The sequence below is a fragment of the Solea solea genome, chromosome 10, assembly GCF_958295425.1.
Source record: "Solea solea chromosome 10, fSolSol10.1, whole genome shotgun sequence".
NCBI classification, from domain to species: Eukaryota; Metazoa; Chordata; class Actinopteri; order Pleuronectiformes; family Soleidae; genus Solea; species Solea solea.
Window position 1 is genome coordinate 25,231,071 of NC_081143.1, and position 18,337 is coordinate 25,249,407.

At 41.1% G+C, this 18,337-nt stretch overlaps 1 protein-coding gene across 4 annotated transcripts in view; it reads right to left on the minus strand.

The window, feature by feature from the left end:
* Positions 1-18,337, minus strand: part of mgat3b (beta-1,4-mannosyl-glycoprotein 4-beta-N-acetylglucosaminyltransferase b) — a 70,629-nt gene that overhangs the window by 10,313 nt on the left and 41,979 nt on the right. For 2 of the 4 annotated variants that reach the window (XM_058639848.1, XM_058639847.1), the window contains exon 2: positions 5,140-5,275. The exons of the other annotated variants lie outside the window; for them this stretch is intronic. In XM_058639848.1, coding sequence (XP_058495831.1) covers positions 5,140-5,195 — 56 coding nt within the window. In that variant the 5' untranslated portion in view covers positions 5,196-5,275. The remainder of the gene's footprint in view (positions 1-5,139; positions 5,276-18,337) is intronic. 4 annotated transcript variants of the gene reach the window in all.

The window sequence follows — 18,337 nt, forward strand, 5'->3', positions numbered from 1 at the left end:
AAACTGGAATTAACCAACTAAAAGTATACAATAATTCTTTTTTTTTTTTTAAATACTAACGATGCAAATTTATAGTCACTCACTGACAAAGCGTACAAGTTCTCAGTTAAATGAAATGAAATGAAAAGTTAAACAAACTGACAACCAGAGCTCAAACTGCACATTAGGGCTGAAACAATGACTCAATGAATCGATTATTAAGCGGTTACTAAGTTAATCATCAACTATTTTAGTACTCGATGAATCGCTTTGAAGCTTTTTTTCATGATTCAAACAAGATTTCTAACAAGATAGCTTTTATCTAAAGAACAAAACTGTTAATAAATGATATTGTAACAAGTGTCAAATCTTGCATTTGCCATCCGGCGTAACCCTGAACTGAGCTAACTTAACTTTGGTTCCTACAGTGAATTTTTCCTTTGTTGCAGATAAGAAATCATTCAAAGTGAATCATTTTGGTTTACTCGATTACTCAATTAATCGTGAGAATAATGGACAGATTCTTCGGTTATGAAAATAATCGACGATCTCCACACAGTCCGGAGATCGTCATAATCATAACATCTATTACATATAATAATATATTTATATAGAGCAATAGTTTTTAAAAGTTCTACAACTTTTAGAAGCGCAATCGTCCAAATATCACAAGGAAGACGCTGCATGACTCACTATTCAGTGCTTTTTCACTCACTTCTCGGCTAAGAATCAGTAAGTTGTGGCTTAGACACAAACTTGGATAAGAAGTTAATTCACAAACTTAAAAAAATAAAACAAAATAAACAAATGTTCCCGCAAAGCACAATTAGCCACACTGACATTGCAGAGCCTGTTCCGTGGCTGTGCTGTGACCTCTGTCTGCCCACTGAGCTGTCCATGATTTATTCCGATGATCACACTGATTCAATTATTTCATTTCATTCCCATCGTGTAGCTTTTTATTAAGGACGGGAAATACAGGAAAGAGTGAGACTGGAAGAGGCGGAGAGAATTGACATCGTCACCACGTTTTCACAAATGTAGCTCGACACTGACTAATTACAGAGCACCCTAAAACAGTTGTTCGCGCATTAAAAAAAAAACCAGGATTGAAATGACAAATTAGGCATAAAAGTGGATTCTAAGCGTTTGAATAAGAAGTGGGATTTCCCTTTTTTAACTAAATATACACTTAAACATCTCAAATATTATTTTTGCACTGTGTATGTCTTCAAAAATGCAGAATAATAACAACAATTTAAAAATCTATGGTTTGGAAATCACACAATCAGTTTTTGCCCTATAACGCAAACTTTCTCTGCTTCACACATTATACATGATACAAGAATTAAGGACTAATGACGGTCTTCTGTTCAGGAATTCCCCCCCTTTTTTCCACAGGAGCCAGAGCTAGCATAAGGTCAAGGTCGAGGTCAAAAAAACGCTTGTAAAAAAAAGAGCTTTACATGCTTAAACTAAGTTAAAAGAAATAAATAATCCATCCTTGGGTGTATAAACTCTGGAGAAAGTCTAACGCGTTAGAATAAGGTCAGCGAGCATTGGCGTCAGCATGACCAGCAGTACAGCCAAAGATTTGCGCTGTAACAGCCACGATATAGTTCTTCTGCAATGTGTTTTTCCTCGTCCATCTTCATTTAACACACGCAGCTTCTCGAAGCAGCAGTAAGAGTAATAAGCAGCAGTCACAGTGAGCAGCTGCATATCATGTTTCCTCTGTGAGGAGCAGCTGATTGGCCGAAAAAAAATCTCAAGCACTGGAATGTGATATTGCCACTCATGGCGATCAAATACAAAGTTTATGGTTTTAAGACCCACAATACTGTGATCTGAGGCATGCGGTGGCTTCTTTGAAAAAAAAAAACAAAAAAAAACTTTTTTCTTTGTTTATTCAGTGTCGGGTGACATAAATAACGAAGTAAAGTACATAGTAATGTGAAAATTCTACTCAAGTACAACACTGAGTCACAAAATGTGCAGTTTGGGTGACGATGGGATAGATCACGTCACCATACATCACGCCACCGCTCATTATCACCAGTTTAGCAGAAGTTCAGAATTCACAATTCACAACATTCAGCTAAATGAGGAACAGCCACATGGTGCAATGCTCAATTACTCAAAAACAAGAAGCAACATTCTACAGTAATAACCACATCTCTTCTCAGTACACTACAGAGGTTCCTTGTTTTTACTGATACAGTTTGCTTGAATCCGCATCAAATCTGACCAGTTGCGGGGAGGAACGGGGGATAAAGCAATAGCGCAGATTGCTTTCTAAAATTACACAAATTGTGTGAGAAGGATTTGTGTTTTTAAGAATCTTTAGTCTCTATTGTATTTGTATTATATTGTTATTGATGCTTTCTGCTCTTTTTTATTGTGTATATATGTATTGTATAACTGGCTTCTCTTGAGTGTGTATTTCCATTGTTCTGAGGAAGGATTAGTGCAATTGAGAAATATTTTTTCTCTATTTACTGTCATTTTGAGTTTAAATTATATTATTTTTTTCCTCACAGATCTTGTCATACTTGTTTATATTTAGCATATATATTTTAGACGTCCTTGTGGACATATAATAAAACATCACGTTTGCCTGGAGGAGACTGATTGTCATGGGTCAAGCCCACTCTGGTACCCCAAGGGAGGGGTACCAAGGGATGGAACAGTTGGGGCTGGTTAATTTGGTACTAAATCTAATGGAAACACAAAAAAATAGGGACAATACTGTTCCAAAACTGAACCATTCCACTCACTGGAAACTAAAAAAGCTACTGGTGCAACCACGGACTTCACCATAGAGGTACAATTTGTTTAAAAAAGTAGGTGATATCTGTCAAATTTGACATATTCTGAGCTGTAATAAAACCGTCATCAGAGTCAGAGGTGCTTGACATTTAAGGTGAAAGGAAGCTTGGTTTAAAAGCTGTTGCTGCTTCATCGACCACAGACAGAGTGCCCATTTTAGAAAAAAGAAACAGACGACTACCTGTCCAGAGTGTACCCTGCCTTTCTTTCACCCCGTGTCAGCTGGGATTGGCGGAGGATAAAGAGGTAGATAATGGACCGACGTATGGAAACAGATGCCTGAAAAAGCCCTTGAATTAAAAGTAGAAGCTATCTAAAAAACGCTGCTTCTGGGAAAAAAAAACCTTGCTTGTCCTCAATCATATTATCTCGTGATATACCGTCTCCTCACTGCTATGCTATGCTGCTGAACACAGTCACATTTGGAAGAAAAGAAGGATAAGAGAGGTCAGAGGAATAATGGGGGATGAGACGGAAGCTGGTGGTGCATCAATGACGCTTTGAGCCACTTCATCTCCCACCGTCACATCCTCCCTGCAAACTCTCGGTTCACTATCATCCGTCACGTCTAATTCCTCTTCACGCTCACTCCTTCACTGTGCTCTCCTCTGACTCACACACTCATCTCTCTTTCTACCCCGGAACAGAGAGAGAGACATGGAACCAAACTTGAAAGACGGGACACACTTATTTCAATCAACACTCAGAAGGACATGTCAGATTTGAGACGCCACAGTCTCCTGTGAGGTGTGCGTTGCTGTCACGCTCCTAAAACCTCAAGCCTTATTCAAGTCTCCACCACCAGCAGCGCTTAGATCAAGTCTAGTCCCCATTAACTGAATCTGAGTCATCAATGCTGAGTCTGGGTCAAGTTCCAAGATGGCCTCCAGTGCTTCGCTTAGAGCTGATATACAAATAAATAAAAGGTTTCACATGAAATGCTAATGACACATTTGTCACTATTTCACAGAGCTTATTAGTCTGATGGACAACACGGGCTCTTTAAATACCGTAACACTGTAGACTGAACATCGGTTCCTGCAGATTTAATGTCAAATATAAATGATATGAAGCCTATTTAACAAAGATTCCTCATCTTCATCTCCTGACTCTGAATGCAGTCAGTGTTCAAGTCTGAGTCAGAGTATGAATCATCAAAGATTTTATGAAAAAATAGGTTTTTAAAATCTGTTAGTTTCTTTTATGAAGGAAGAAATTGTTTGAATTGCAAAAAACTACTCAGTGAATTAGTAGTTTTATTGTAACATACTTTTACTTGAGTATATATTTGAAGAAAGAACGGTACTTTTACGCCGTTCCATTTGGCTAAGTTACGGTCGTTACTTAATTTTTTTATATATCTTTTTTTTTATTACATGCGCAATCTATTTCTCTCCCCAGGGGTCTATTCTGGGTCTCCTACTGTTCATCATACACATGTAACTTTGAACTTGGAATTCCACTGTCACGCTGATGATACGCAGCTGTTCCTGAGGGCTAAATAACGCGACTATTGAAATACGCTTTTTTTATTGCCACGTTTTTTGTTTTATTTTATTATTTATTTTAGGGGACGAGCACTTCTTCTTATTATTTTTCCTCAAAATGAATCGCATTTTTGAGAACCCGAACATACCCCAAAACTCACAGATTTTTGTGAGCGCATAAGTCCAGATTAAAATGTACGTGTGAACATCGCTCAGCAAAAAAAGTGTGGAAAATTGAAAGTGGGCGGGGCTATAAACTCACGCAAAAAAACTTCTATTTTAGTAGTATTATTTTGTTATAACAAAGGTCCTAATCGCTTCATTTTGAAAGGTGTTAAATAAATAATAATAACCATTGATGAAGTTAATTACATGTATATTATTATCGTTATTATCACCGCTCACGTCCTGAAGCCAGTTTGGCTTCTTGCATCTTCTCTTCAGTACGGCTGAAAATAAATTAAACCTGTTTACGGCGAGACAGGTTTTTACAGTGCAGTGAAGCGGGAGAAGTGAGAGAACCAGGGACTCAGGCAGACTCTGTGATAACATCATCAGCTGGTCGATCGATACAAGTTTCACACCTTGAATGTGGGGATCAAATGTAAGTGGAAAGTTTAGCTGCAGTAGGTTTGCCTTCTTCCACAGACACAGAAGAACCGGATAAGAAGGATCAATAGATATGTCTGAACATCAATATACATGACTTTGAAGTACTTCATGAATCTTCAAGTGATAAAAATGAGGAAAAAAATCCCAGAGAAGGTAAAAAGATGGAAAAAGTCAGCAAAGCCCATCTCCAACCCAGTCATCCCACCACCGATGCATATTCAAAAACACTTACAAACACAGGAACCTCAGGCATCGTGTGGGTGGGCCGGCAGCTCTAAGCCAAGGCATGACTGTAGAAACTATTCCAATGTGCTCACCAGTCCCTGCCAGTCTAATGTTGTGACCTCCGTCCTCGCTTAAGATGCTGCCTGTCAGACAATACACAGTTTCACAGGTCAACAGCAGTCGAATTCATCCAAATGTAAAAATCACTCCTCAGGTTATGTGGATTGTGGACAAGATTGAGGCAACAGTGATGCAGACACAGGAGAGATGAGACGAGAGACGGTAGCCGTGCACATCTGTCTTCCCAGCACGTCTTTCCCACTTGTCCTGACGTCCATTACTACGGTGATTCTGACCAGTAGCTGATAAGATGCCAACGCTGATACCAAACATTAATGGTAAACATCCTTCATACCAAACACACGCTGCAGCACAGTCGTCGGGAGCAACGTGGGGGTAAGTGTCTTGCCCAGAGAGACAGAGAATTACTGTCTCCATCACCTCTTCTCTTGGTCGGTTGGTTAGTTGGCCGATACCAACATAATCATGTTGTCACGGGACGGATAAAATTGTGCATATTTTAACGCGAGTAACTTATAAATGCTGTTGAGCTCTATCAAAACATACACTCCCATTTTTTTTTGTTATTCACTTTTAAATATTCACTAGTTTAAAGGACATATTTACAAAAGCGACAATAAATTGGAAAAATAATAATTCATCTAAATCCTTCGACTGTCGCTAAATACACCAGACTCCTCTGTTAAATATTGAGATTTTAGACATTTACCATTTAGACTAAATGTTGGATTGTAAAGTCTTTTTAACTGATCTACAGTTGGAAACACGCCATATGTCACTTAAGCCACTACAATAATAACAATAATAACAATAAGCACATTTTGCAGGATCAGAAGAAATCACACCGTTTGGTACTTTACTTGAATGCCTAATTGAATGTTTTTAATATTTTGTTCTTGAGTGAAATAAACAATTCGATTTGTGAAAAAATCGTGCCAGAGAATCGTGATCTCAATTCTAAGCAAAAAAAAAAAAATCCTAATCCACAGTTTTTCCAGAATGGTGCAGCCTTTATCTACCTGTGCATTGGCTAAAGTCTTGCTCATCATTCGGGAGTGCATCACCCTCCGCTCCGCTGGTGAGCCACTTTATCAAAACTGGGAATGTTTTCAGAGCCAGAAAGCTCTGGAGCGAGCCGGGACATTTTCCTCAATCTTCGCTTTTTTGATTCCGGCCGACAGGATTTCCTGTGTTTATAAAAGTCAAAGCTTATATTTGCTGACTGGCCTGATGTCAGAATAAAGGTGGAGAACAAAGATATGGCCACTCTCTCTCTGTTTATCTTATCAGACCGGTGTGACTCGTAGAGATCACTCTCTTTCCCTCTTTCGCTCCACACACACACCTCGGTCCGTCTCTGTGGGGATTTCTCTCCGGTTTGAGATCCGAACATGAACCCTCAGGAGAGCTGAGGAACAAAAAAAAAACCTGGCAAGAGGTTTAAATAACACAGACCACATATTTTGGTTTGGAGACGCTGAGGCTGATCCAAATGATAAACAACCACAGAGGGAGAGAGAGAGAGAGAGAGAAAGGAGGGGTCCTCCCAGCTCATAATTTCATCAGTGTGTGTGTGTGTGTGTTTATGCTGCCACTGCTGACCCACTGAGCCACTTTTATACCGGACTTAGTCTAAGTATTTAGGGCAGACAGTTAAAGGAGGGCTGTGGCTGCTGGGATCAGGAGGAGGCAATACTAAATATTTGAAAAGAAAAATACAAACAGTCACTGTGTCGTTGCTTTGTGTGCCGTGCAATACGACTCGAGTCATTCTGAAGGTATATTTAGGTTTAAACTCATTTAATCTGCAGCTGTTTTGATCATTGATTAACCCCGAGTGCTCACGAGCCACAGATCGGTGCCGCAGGTGCACCCTTGGTAAATTGTCGTGGGAATAATACACAACTCCTTAAATGGACATCCTGGGTGTGTGTGTGTGTGTGTGTTTATAGGTCACATATTCAGGCTTTTAAAAAAGAAGCCTTTTTTTCGTCTTCTTACGTGGTGCTGAGACAAAGTTATGATTCTTTTTCACAAAAAAGACAGTTTTTTTCTTTCATTTTTGTTCATAAAAACTGAAAAAGTGAACTTTAAAACTGTGACGTGTTTCCACATTTCACTAATTCAATCTGATTTTAAATGTCAAAAGAAATCATCAGAAAAAGGATATAAGACACGCTATATTGCACATTCTTACTTACATTTTTGAAAAAAAATAAAAGAACACAAGCTTTGTCAGACTTTTCACTTCAGCGTCTTGATTTGATTTTTCTTCCTGTGCGTGTAAAAGGAAATCATTATAAATGAATAATTTTGTTTTGTTGAGAAAACGCGACATATGAGAACAGCGATCAACGTTTTCCAACACTTTATGCTCCAAACAACTAATCGATAAATGGGAAAATAATAGAGGTTATTGAAGAGGTTGTCGGCTACAAAGCAAAAGGTACAAATTCATCAATAATGTATAACACTGTATGCATCCAAATGTGCAATAAAGCAATCAGTGGCCTGTCGTTAATGTCCTGAAACAGTTTAATGAAGCTGATATTTATTGTGTCGCTTCCTGAAAGATTTGCGACACCCCCCGCCCCGCCCCCCCCGTTTCCCCCGTCCCCCGTGCTCGCGAAACTTGACATTTTTATGTTTTTCATTTCATGTTCTATTACTTTTCATGTTGAAATGATGGCTGAAGCACTTCAGACTTCATAAAATGAGATCACTCTCTCAGAAATGCACATTTTTTTCTTTTTTTTAAATTATGGAAAGTAGTGTGTCGGACAGATTTAAAATGCTAATAATGTTTGTTCATACAGTCGTTTTTTTGTTTTTGTCTAATTGTGTCTAAAATTGAACACAACAGGAGCGAGATAGGTCTATCACGATGAACATGCAGTGTGTTATTTTTGTGTTTATAAATTAAATTAAATTAAATTAAATTAAATTAAATTAAATTAAATACACAAGATTTAAGGCTAAGCCGTGACATATTAGGCTTATTTTTATTTATCTATTTTTAAATAAATATAATTCAAACTGAATAACCTGCTACTGTAGTTTCCACAACACTTTGTTTATTACTAATTCACTTATCGGCCTCATAAAGTTGGATAACTTATTATGTCATCATGCGCGAATAAAACAGGCCAAAATGTTACCCAAAGTGTTGATTACAGTGACGAACAGTGAAAAGTCCTCACTTTTGGTAATGACTTCTTTTTCAGGTCTTTCTCTTCTGTGTGAGCAGACTGTGCGACACATGCTGAGATTTACCACTGAAAGAGGGCAACAGTGAGCTACTGAACCAAACACCTCCACGCAGACTGAAGGGTTAACACACACACACACACACACACACACACCGTCATGCAGAGCCAGTTATACAGGCAGAACTGTGTCAGTGCTTAAACAGGGGCGAGGTTCAATACACTGCCTCCAGAGCCAAATACACACACACACACACACAAGTCAGCACACGCAATCTCAAACTCTTGTGATTTATTTTTCTCATTTTGTTTTTTTGCCACGTCAGCTAAACTGTTTCATGGGTGGAATGATAAATGATGCATTGTCTCTCCAAAGTACTTTAAAGGCCTTTGTTTTTTAAGGCGCGGTGTGTGACGACGGCAGCCACCTCGTCTAAATCCGCCCTTTTCTTGTGTTTCAGCAGAAAGTAAACCCACACTCAGCTTCACAGGTATCCTCTCATCTGGACCACAAAAGCATCTCCAGCCTCGATCAGCGCCACCTTCAGTCTCCGGCCGGCCTGTTGCTCTGAGCTAATAAGCACCCGGTGGGGATATCCAAACAAAACAAAGCAACAGAGAACAACTGCAGACAAGAACATTGCAAACTCAGCAACAATCTGAGTCCGCCGGTTATGGCACCGAATGCTGTTGTTTCTTTAGAAAACCTCTTAAATGCAAAGTGTACGTTAAGGGGAAAATGGATAATAAAACTAAATAAATAAAACTACTGAAAACCGAAACACCAAAAGAAATTATTATGCCAATTCTGTATGATTGTTTTTATTAATCTAATTTTGTTGTTACGGCTGTGTACTTACCACACTAAAGTCAAGGCATTGCAATTATACAGATTATAATATTAACGTTTCAAAGAATAAATCATTTAAAGGAATACTTCACCGCTTCCCAGCATTTAATAGGCGCCGTGTGTGTACTCACAACTTCTCGGAACCGTTTTTATAGGTAAAATGCCTTTTTTTGGCCATTTTGGCCAAATAATAATTATTATCTTTATTATTAATCAACTGATTGTATGAATTCTTGCTTTTCATTACCCCTGACTGTGCCGTTTCTATTCATATCAGGAGCTGGGCCATTTCTGCCTCTGATATCTAAAAAAATATTACTTTTAATCTTTAACATCATTCTGCAACTCCGTCCCAAAATGGACGAGTTTCAGAATGAAGTGCTTCGGCCGTTAACTTTTATTGACTTGATCCACTGTATCGAGAGTAAATCTCTCCCCACTTACCCGCTGGCTGCTGCCTTTAAAGCTCGCTCAGCTCACTTTTCTTGTATACACAGTACAGTAGGAGGGTCCTCGGTCAGTGTCAACACAAAAGCTGTTTCACAGACAGATTGTGCGATGAAACCGCAGCCAGGTCGTTCATCCGGCACAAGAGACGGTCTCGTTTCCTCAAAACGCGCCCGATACATGCAAACGGCCGCCAAATCATGGCTTCACTTCCTGTGTTCCTCCCTAGGTATTACTAACAGACACATTTTTTTTTTAATTTGAATTAATGAATTATCTCTGCAAAAAAAAAGAAAAACACATCATATTTATGATTAATAATGTAAACTATGAACTTCTGAGAGACTTGTGCCTGGAGTCTGTCCAGGTCCATGTGGCAGACTGCCAGGCTTGACCGGTGGCTTTTGAGCAATACTGCTCTCACTGTATCACAATACAAGTGAAGCTTTGAGCAGCAGCTGCTGCTGCTTGGACAGACTCCAAATAACGTTTCTAGGTCTGAGTGCATCATATGACCTAAAGCTTTGGACGCACACCACAGAAACTTCTTGGCGGCTTTATTTCTTTATAACCTTTGATTTGTGGGATAAAAGCATCCGCGCTATCACAATCCAAGCTGGATTTCACTGGTATATTGGTGTTCACTGACACTTTTAGCACGGGGCTATTTTATTCTGAAGCTTATACTACCGAGAATCAAAAAAATATATGTCTGCTATGTCTTCCTCTGTCTTTCTTGAACATAAAATGGTGTTACACCAGTTATATTTGTCCAAATAGGTCTTAATTGGGACTTATTATTTTAATTTTTGAGTAATCCAATAAGTAAATAATAAGTTAAGTAAACGGAGTAATATTTACACATTACTTAGTTGATGTACAGGCTGTGTGTGTTCACTACGCAATCGCAGAGGAAGACAAGATATCACACGTATTAAGACCGGTGCAGACAGAAACAACGGCCACTGCACCGGTGGCTTAATTAATAGGTGCCGTGGCCCTTTAAGAGCGCCACCAGTGTGTGATGGAGTTGACGTGCTACGACAATGAACTGCGTCCCGTCCTCTTAAGACGGGGGACACGCTCCAAGATTGTTTTTCCCCGATTTTACCCATGATTCACAGTTGAGCGGAGTCTGTTCCGGTCAGCACTAGTTGGGACATTCAGCATGGCTTACATGGCGAGTTGGAACAGAAATCCTAGATAGTAGATAATAGAAAACTATTAACCAAGATGTAATATGGTTAAATATAACATTTATTTTACAAAACTGTTGACGGTAAATTCACAAAATAATCAGGCGCAACGGAAAATGGGCAGAGGATGATGAAAAACAACAGAAATAAAACTCCACTTGAATTTAACTTTAGAAAACCAAAAATGACAGGGTGGAACAGCATCGCTAGACACTCAGGTCGTGTGTCCTGATTACCGAGCATCCTGCAAACACACGTCGCCAACAGCCTATGAAAATGAGCAGGTGGGACACAGGAAACAGCTAGCTTCAGAAGACAAAGGCGACAGGAAGTCGCTTTAAACAACAATAAACTAGACATGGTCGCTCTCGCGGTGCACTGTGTCTATTAATACTACTCTCTACCTTAACTTGATTGACTTTGCTTTTGACGACTGGAAAAACACTCACAAACGGTCGCTATCCTAGCCTAGCGGGTATAGCTTAGCGGTGGCGGTTCAATCAGAGAGTTACACTGCAAATCCAATCACAGCCTGAATCAACCGCAAGCAGCCATACTTCCCACGGGAAAAATCCCTTGTGCACACAACGTGAGAAAAACACATCGCCGCGCTGCAAAGGTCAACAAGTGTGAGCGTAGCAGAGGAGACGGCAGTGAATAAACAGTGCGTCTGCAACTTCTGCAAGAGCGAGAAAAGCAGCGTAGGTGTTGTGACATTTGAGGTTTTTTTTTTTGTTTGTTTAATTTCTTTGGATAAATGTCAAAAACTGTCAATTCAGACAACGGACACAATCCTAGAAACATTCTTAATTTCAAGCTGGAGCGACTCACATCTTCATGGACACTGGCACAGACTAAATCTGTTGGGTACAGAGATGTGGGCAACAAAGCCTTATGGGCTAATGTGGGATAGCAGGCTGAAGTGACTTATGTTCAGCTTCTGAAATGTGATCATCACTTGGATCACAACAATGGAGGGAAGCTAAATATCACCCACACCTTCAGTTTTTAAATTTCCTCTGCGTTTCCATCCGTTTTCCTATATGCAGCGTGACATTGTACCCATGCAATGACAACAAACGACGACAGCGAACGCGACACAAAAGACAACAGTTGGACAACCAGCAGCTCTTTGTTTTCCTCTTGGGTTTGTGGCCGTTTGTCCCATAGAGACGTGAAGTGTTTGTATGAGAATGGACTGCAGGCATTGGCGAGAAAGGGTGGAGCTTGGACCGGACCGTACCATTTTACTCTGGTACCCCAAGGAAAGGGTGGTATCTTATCATTACTTTCATACCTTCTGTTAAGGACGCATGCAAAGAGGTATTTATTAATCTGAATGTAGTGTTCATTTCTCAGATGGGGCATTTAGGTGCAGATTTCCCATCCGTGTATGTGCTGAGACGGAACTGGAGTTTGGTGGATGTGTATATTGAGAAAGTTGCAGTTAGAATGTGTTCCGCCCTCTGAGAGGAATATTGTTTGGCTGTGTGGGAGCGAGAGAGTGAAAGAGAGAAAGAGAGGCAGAAGGACGGGAAAAGCCAGTGCTAAAGTGCTTCTACTGCTCGGGTCTCATCTATAATTTAGTTCTGTAGCGCTCCACGAGGTCCTCCTCTCATCCCCCGCCCCATTCTCTCACTGCAACCATGGAGGAGACAAGTGTACATTTCATTGTCTCTCCCCCAATCCATCCATCCCAATCTACTGGAACCTCTCTGGAGGCAGAGCATCTGTGAGCAGCAGCAGCAGCAGCAGCTATCTTTGTGCCATTTTGTGTTTTTTAAACATTTGAATATGCCACGTTGCTAACATAATAAGGTTTGAAAAGCCCTCCCATCACTCGATTCTTGCTTATGTTTGTCATCCATTTATTCTTCCACCTCGGAGGTGTGAACCCATTTCAATTTTTTACAACATCCTCTGCTGCTCGTATTCAATTATTGAGCGCTGATTATGCTGTTTGCTGCCGTGGCTCTGTTTCCTGTTGTGACCACTGCTTGGACACGTCAACTACAATTTCAAAAATATATATATTTAGAACAAGAAAGGCTGGCAGTGCCACAGACTCAGCTCTACTGCATCAGCTACCCAGCAACCAAACATCAAAATCAACTCTGTCATAAAAAACATGTTGTTGTTAGAAGCCTTTTTCAAAGAATCTGTATAATGATTCAGTAAAAAAAAAGTATATAGAATAGAATAGAACAGAAAGATTTGTATTATCATTGTATAAAATACAGAGGAGTTGCTTCAGATTAAGCCGACTGACACTCCTCAGGCAGGGAGTTCCGTCGCCGTGGACCTCTGACCGAAAAACACCCATTTCCCTTTCAGTGACCATGACCGTGGAGGGTCAGTCACGAGGCAGCAACTTCAAAACATATTGTTTCCATAACTTACAAAAGGCCAATTGAAACAATAAGTGGCTCCTGCAGTCTGAATGTCAAAGATGTCAACTTTGTCATTAAGCGGTTTGAGAGGTCGCTGAGACACAGCCCAGTAAATGCAAAACATTCAATACATTCTGACTTTGGCCCCTACAATAAAAATCACACTCCGCCAAAACCGGATCCTACGCACTTCCCATAATGCGACTCCATCACATCCTCTCTGTTGAGACTAATGTATCCTGATAAGTCCTCGGATCAATAAAGCTCCTTTACCCCTGGATTTCTTAACGACATCCGCCCTCCCAAGCAGAGCAACTTGAGTAACACTCTCACACTTGACAGAGAAACTAATACTACATACTTGAATATTGCCCAGTCAGTGCATGGGCCTCGTGGACAGTAAAGCCTGGCTCAGCTGAACTCTCTCTTTCTCTCCATCAAGGCTGATTCAGCCGTTCTCTCCATTCACTTCCTCCTGTCCTTCCTTCCTTCCTTTGATTCAGTCCAACTTTCTCATGCTGAAAAACCCTTTGGCACCAGCGGTTCACATGGGGGCAGCGGAGAGATCTGATCACGTTATTCATTGGATTTTCTTTGGCCTTTTGTTAAGTTTCCTTCAAAATAAAAGCTTGCATTTTTGCAGTGCTTTAAAGCATAGGCATAATGATATAATACAAGCTTAAAAGATTACATTTCAAATGGAATGAAGCAAATTAGACATCTGTGGCCTGCTGGAGAACATCAATGCACTACAAAGGCTTGATTGTTTATTTTATTTTCCCCCCCGTTTCCTACAATCTGTCAGCTCTCTTTAAAAGCAATCATCACTCCTCCAGTCGTTCGCAGCATCCGTCCACCTCCACTTCTGCTCGTTTGGAAGCCAAAATGGCTCCAATGGCTCGTTATTGCTCTGCGTGTGCGTGTGTGTGTGTGTGCGCGTGTGTGTGTGTGTGCGTGTGTGTGTGCGGCGGACAGAGCTGACTCATGGCCCGTGTTTGTGTAACCATCTGCGGTAATGACAGGGCTGCGCGGATCATTCTGACTGTAAACAAAGATGCTCTCCTTGTAGCAGCGTGTTCGCCAGGTGTATCATTATTCTCAGGACATAATGAAAACACACATTCACTCAAAGACACGAGGTCTTCCTCCTCTTCCTCCTCTACCTCTCTGACGCCTGATGAATTATTTGCTGCAAGGTCTACCCTCCCTCTGAAGTTTCCTTTTTTTCAGTTCGTGAGAGAGCGAGCTGGAGCGGTGACAGCGGTCGCTACACTGATGCCGTTTATACCCCGCTGTATTTGTACATGTGGGTGAAAGTGAAACAGCAGCAGAGAGCGCGTTTGCTGCCTGTCCACGTGTGAGCACACAGCCTCTGTGGAAAGCACACCTAGATTCCACACTTGTCACGTCTACTTTTTATTTTCAATCTGCCGCGTCCTCTCCAGCCCGTCCGCCAGTGATACGGTAACAATCACCAAGGTCAGGCCACAAACGTCCACTCAAAGCTGTTGACACGGAAATCACAATAACCCATTGTGACACCACCCACTGGTGTGAACGCCTTGTTGGAAACTGTGAGTTAACCACATTTGAGAGCGGTGAGAGAGCGTGGTGGAGCCTGACTCGACCACTTCTACAGAAACCTGGAACCTACACGTGGAGCGGTGCTAGCCCGGTTTAACACTGGTACTTTCACATTATACATGTATACGTGGGGTCGTCATAGCTCAGCTGCACAAAGCTGCCGCGACGGTGTTTTATAACAAAGCGACACAGACGCACACACTATCCACCCATCCTCCGCGGGAGGTGCGGCCAATCTCAGCTGATAAAGGGCGATAGGCGGGGTCACATCCTGGACAGATTACCAGTCCATCACAGGGACACACATAGAGACAAACAAACATTTAGAGCAGGGGCCTCAAACCTAAATGACCTGGGGGGCCACTGAGTGTCTAGTTTGGTCAGCAGGGGGCCGGTCAAGAGGAAAAAAAGTCTTTTTTTTTTAGAAAAAGCCATTGAAATAGTAATATTTATGATGATATTTCACATAATTTCAAAATAAAAGTGTTTGTTTTGATATGGAACGATACATAGTTCAAAATATAAAAAAATCTATCAAAACTAAAAACATATAGTAATTACTATAACGTGGTGGGTCACAAAAAATTGATTGGGGGGCCGCATGTTTGAGACTTCCAAATTACCTAACCCCCCCATACTGCATGTTTTTGGACAGTCCCGAGAAAACCCCACACACACACACACACACACAGGGAGAACATGCCAACTCCATGCAGCAAGGCCCTTGTTCTGACCGGGTAGCAAACAGAACATGGCGCAGTAAAACACTGTTCTAGGGGGCTGCCTTTTCACTGGAAACATGTGTTAAGAGCATCACTTAACTCGTGCTTAGAAATACAGTTGAATCCGGTGAAACTGTTCAAATTTGGAAAAATGTCCTGCACCTACTGCAATTATTTTTTTTATACACGGTTGACATGAGCAACACAAGAAAAACCGAGAGACACAAACGCACTCAAGGATTCACTGCAACACTCTCTTGTCGGTGTGGCTGCTAATTTTATTGCGGAAACAGGAAGATGGAAGCCATTCGGAAGGTCGGCTTTTTTTGCCACATGGTTTTTGCATTAGTGCACGCTCCTCGCAGGGATCGCTGAACGCGTACAATCAGACTTGAACGACCAGGGGAATGTGGTGCCATTGTGTCGAGGACTGTTGCTGTGTTATGCATAACAGGATATTCTATTCTATTCTATTCTATTCTATTCTATGCTATAGAATATAGACAGGACTACACCTGACTGGAACTTGTTTGGCTTCGGCAACTGTTTTTAATTACAGCTCGGCACTTGAGAATAGTTTTGCCCAAGACGGGGAGAAGAGTGCAGAGAGGGAAACTCAGGAATGAGCAAGCCAGTGGGAGAAACTGGGGTGACGAGGAGTTTAAAGTGGGATTGGGGCATGTGTGAGAGGAGAGGAGAGGGACAGTGGTGCAGCAGAGTAATGTGTGACTGAGGAAGGAGGGAAGGAGGGAGGAGGAGAGAAGAGTGTGTGTGTGACGCAGTAGAACATCGCTGAATACAGAAATAGCCGGAAGCTGCTTGTACGAGCGCGTGTGCGTGCGACATCGAGACGGAAGACGAGATCACAGCGAGGAGGAGAGCTGCGAGTTGAACAGGAAGAGATGAAACGTACGACACAAACATCTCCGCGGCAGGAGCGGAGACGCAGAACGAGGATAAACGTCGACATCCTCCGCAACTTTGAAACCTTTGAAACGAATACCAGGGTTCGGTTCAGGGCCAGGTTTTCCACTCGACTGAGACGCAGTATCGAGGCACGTGTCGGTCTTGGTTTGGTTTGGTCTGGTGCTTAAAGGGGTTTGTGCGTGTGTGTTCTTTGTTTGTTAGACACAAAGATGAATTAAAAGCAGTGCCATCTGCAAAGAGGAATGTTTTGTTTTTATCAAGAGTTAAAACCACCTGAAACATGCCGGTGTTGCAGCAGCAGCGCAGTTGACCTTCATCACTGGACGCATCTGTGTGTTGGACCAAGGTTTTGTGGAAAAAGCTTGAAAAAATAATAATAATAAAAAGAAAACTGATAAAAGCAACAATAAATCAACAACTAAATGAGTTTTTTTTCTTTTACAAATGATTAATTAGTTTCAGTATTTCTTTTTTAATTAAATGAATTAAAAAAAAACTCTGATTTCAGCTTCTGAAGTGTGAATATTGTCTGATTTATTTGCTCCTTCAGAACAGTTAACTGGATTTTGAGAACGCTTGGATAATAAAGTAATGATAAGAACCACATAACTTTAATAAGGATCCTTTTGTTTGCCAAACTGAATATTAAAACTAGAAAAATGACGTGCCAAGAAGCACATGCCGGCCGTGTGGATGCAGACACTGGATTGCATGTGGGTTCATATGAAACAGTGTTATGTGGACAAACACATTTTAAAGGTTAAAGATATAAATATAGGATCGTAACGATTCAGCTTATTCACAACTGCTATAATAACCAAATAAAATAAGTTCATCCCGACTTTCAAAGACATTTGAGAGCAAAACAACGACTCACTCTCATGATTGTCTTTGCTATATACCAAAACACGCTATTTTCACCAGAACAAAACCACTTCTAATGCAGAACTACACTTCCCAGCATGCTTTGGGGCCTGTTCCTGGTCTGGATGGTGAGGTGAAGGGAGCTACATGAGTTTATAAGCTCCTAATACACATTTTTAAAGGTGATATTTATTTTAAAATGCAATATTTCTTTGGGCGAGGGACAAAAATCCTTCATTCATGGCGTTGTCCCATCTGCATTTACTCTGGCACAGTGAAACTAAGTGTTATCTTTATTTTGATACCAGGATAATTCCTGCAGAGATAGACTCTATTTAGTTTGATCATGTCATTTTTGAGCAGGGACCCTAAAAAGAAGGTTTTTTTCTCTCCAGAGAAGGAAATCAGTATAAGCTGCATTAGGTGCCAAGAGGAATTGGAGTAATCCAGCTGGGTTAATCGAGTTCTGCCTCCGCGATTACAACCCTAATGCGGGCGAGATAACTCTAAAGGGGTTTACCCGACATTTGCAATATTACCCTGCTGGCTCCGATGAAATTATTAGAGTGCACATAAACACAGATAGATGGAGAGAGAGAGAGGGAGAAGGGGGCGGAGGCGAGTGAAGCTGAGGAGAAAATGTAGACGCAGAGATGAAAGAATTCCCGTCAGCAATGTGATCTTGCAAAAGCTCCAAAAGTGCCTCCTCCGCTTCGCCTGGCTCCGTTCTTCTTTACTCTTTCTTCACCCGCTCAAAAGCATGAAAGGTTTTTGGCAAACACGCTACAAGTCTCTCTATCCTCTCTATCCTCCGTCATCCTCCTGCTCCACAACTTTAGTAGATCAGCACCTTCAGAAGGAAACTGAGACCCAAAATCTGCTGCGTCGGTGAGCGATCACACAGCGTCACAACTGAAGAAGGATTTCTCTATTTATTC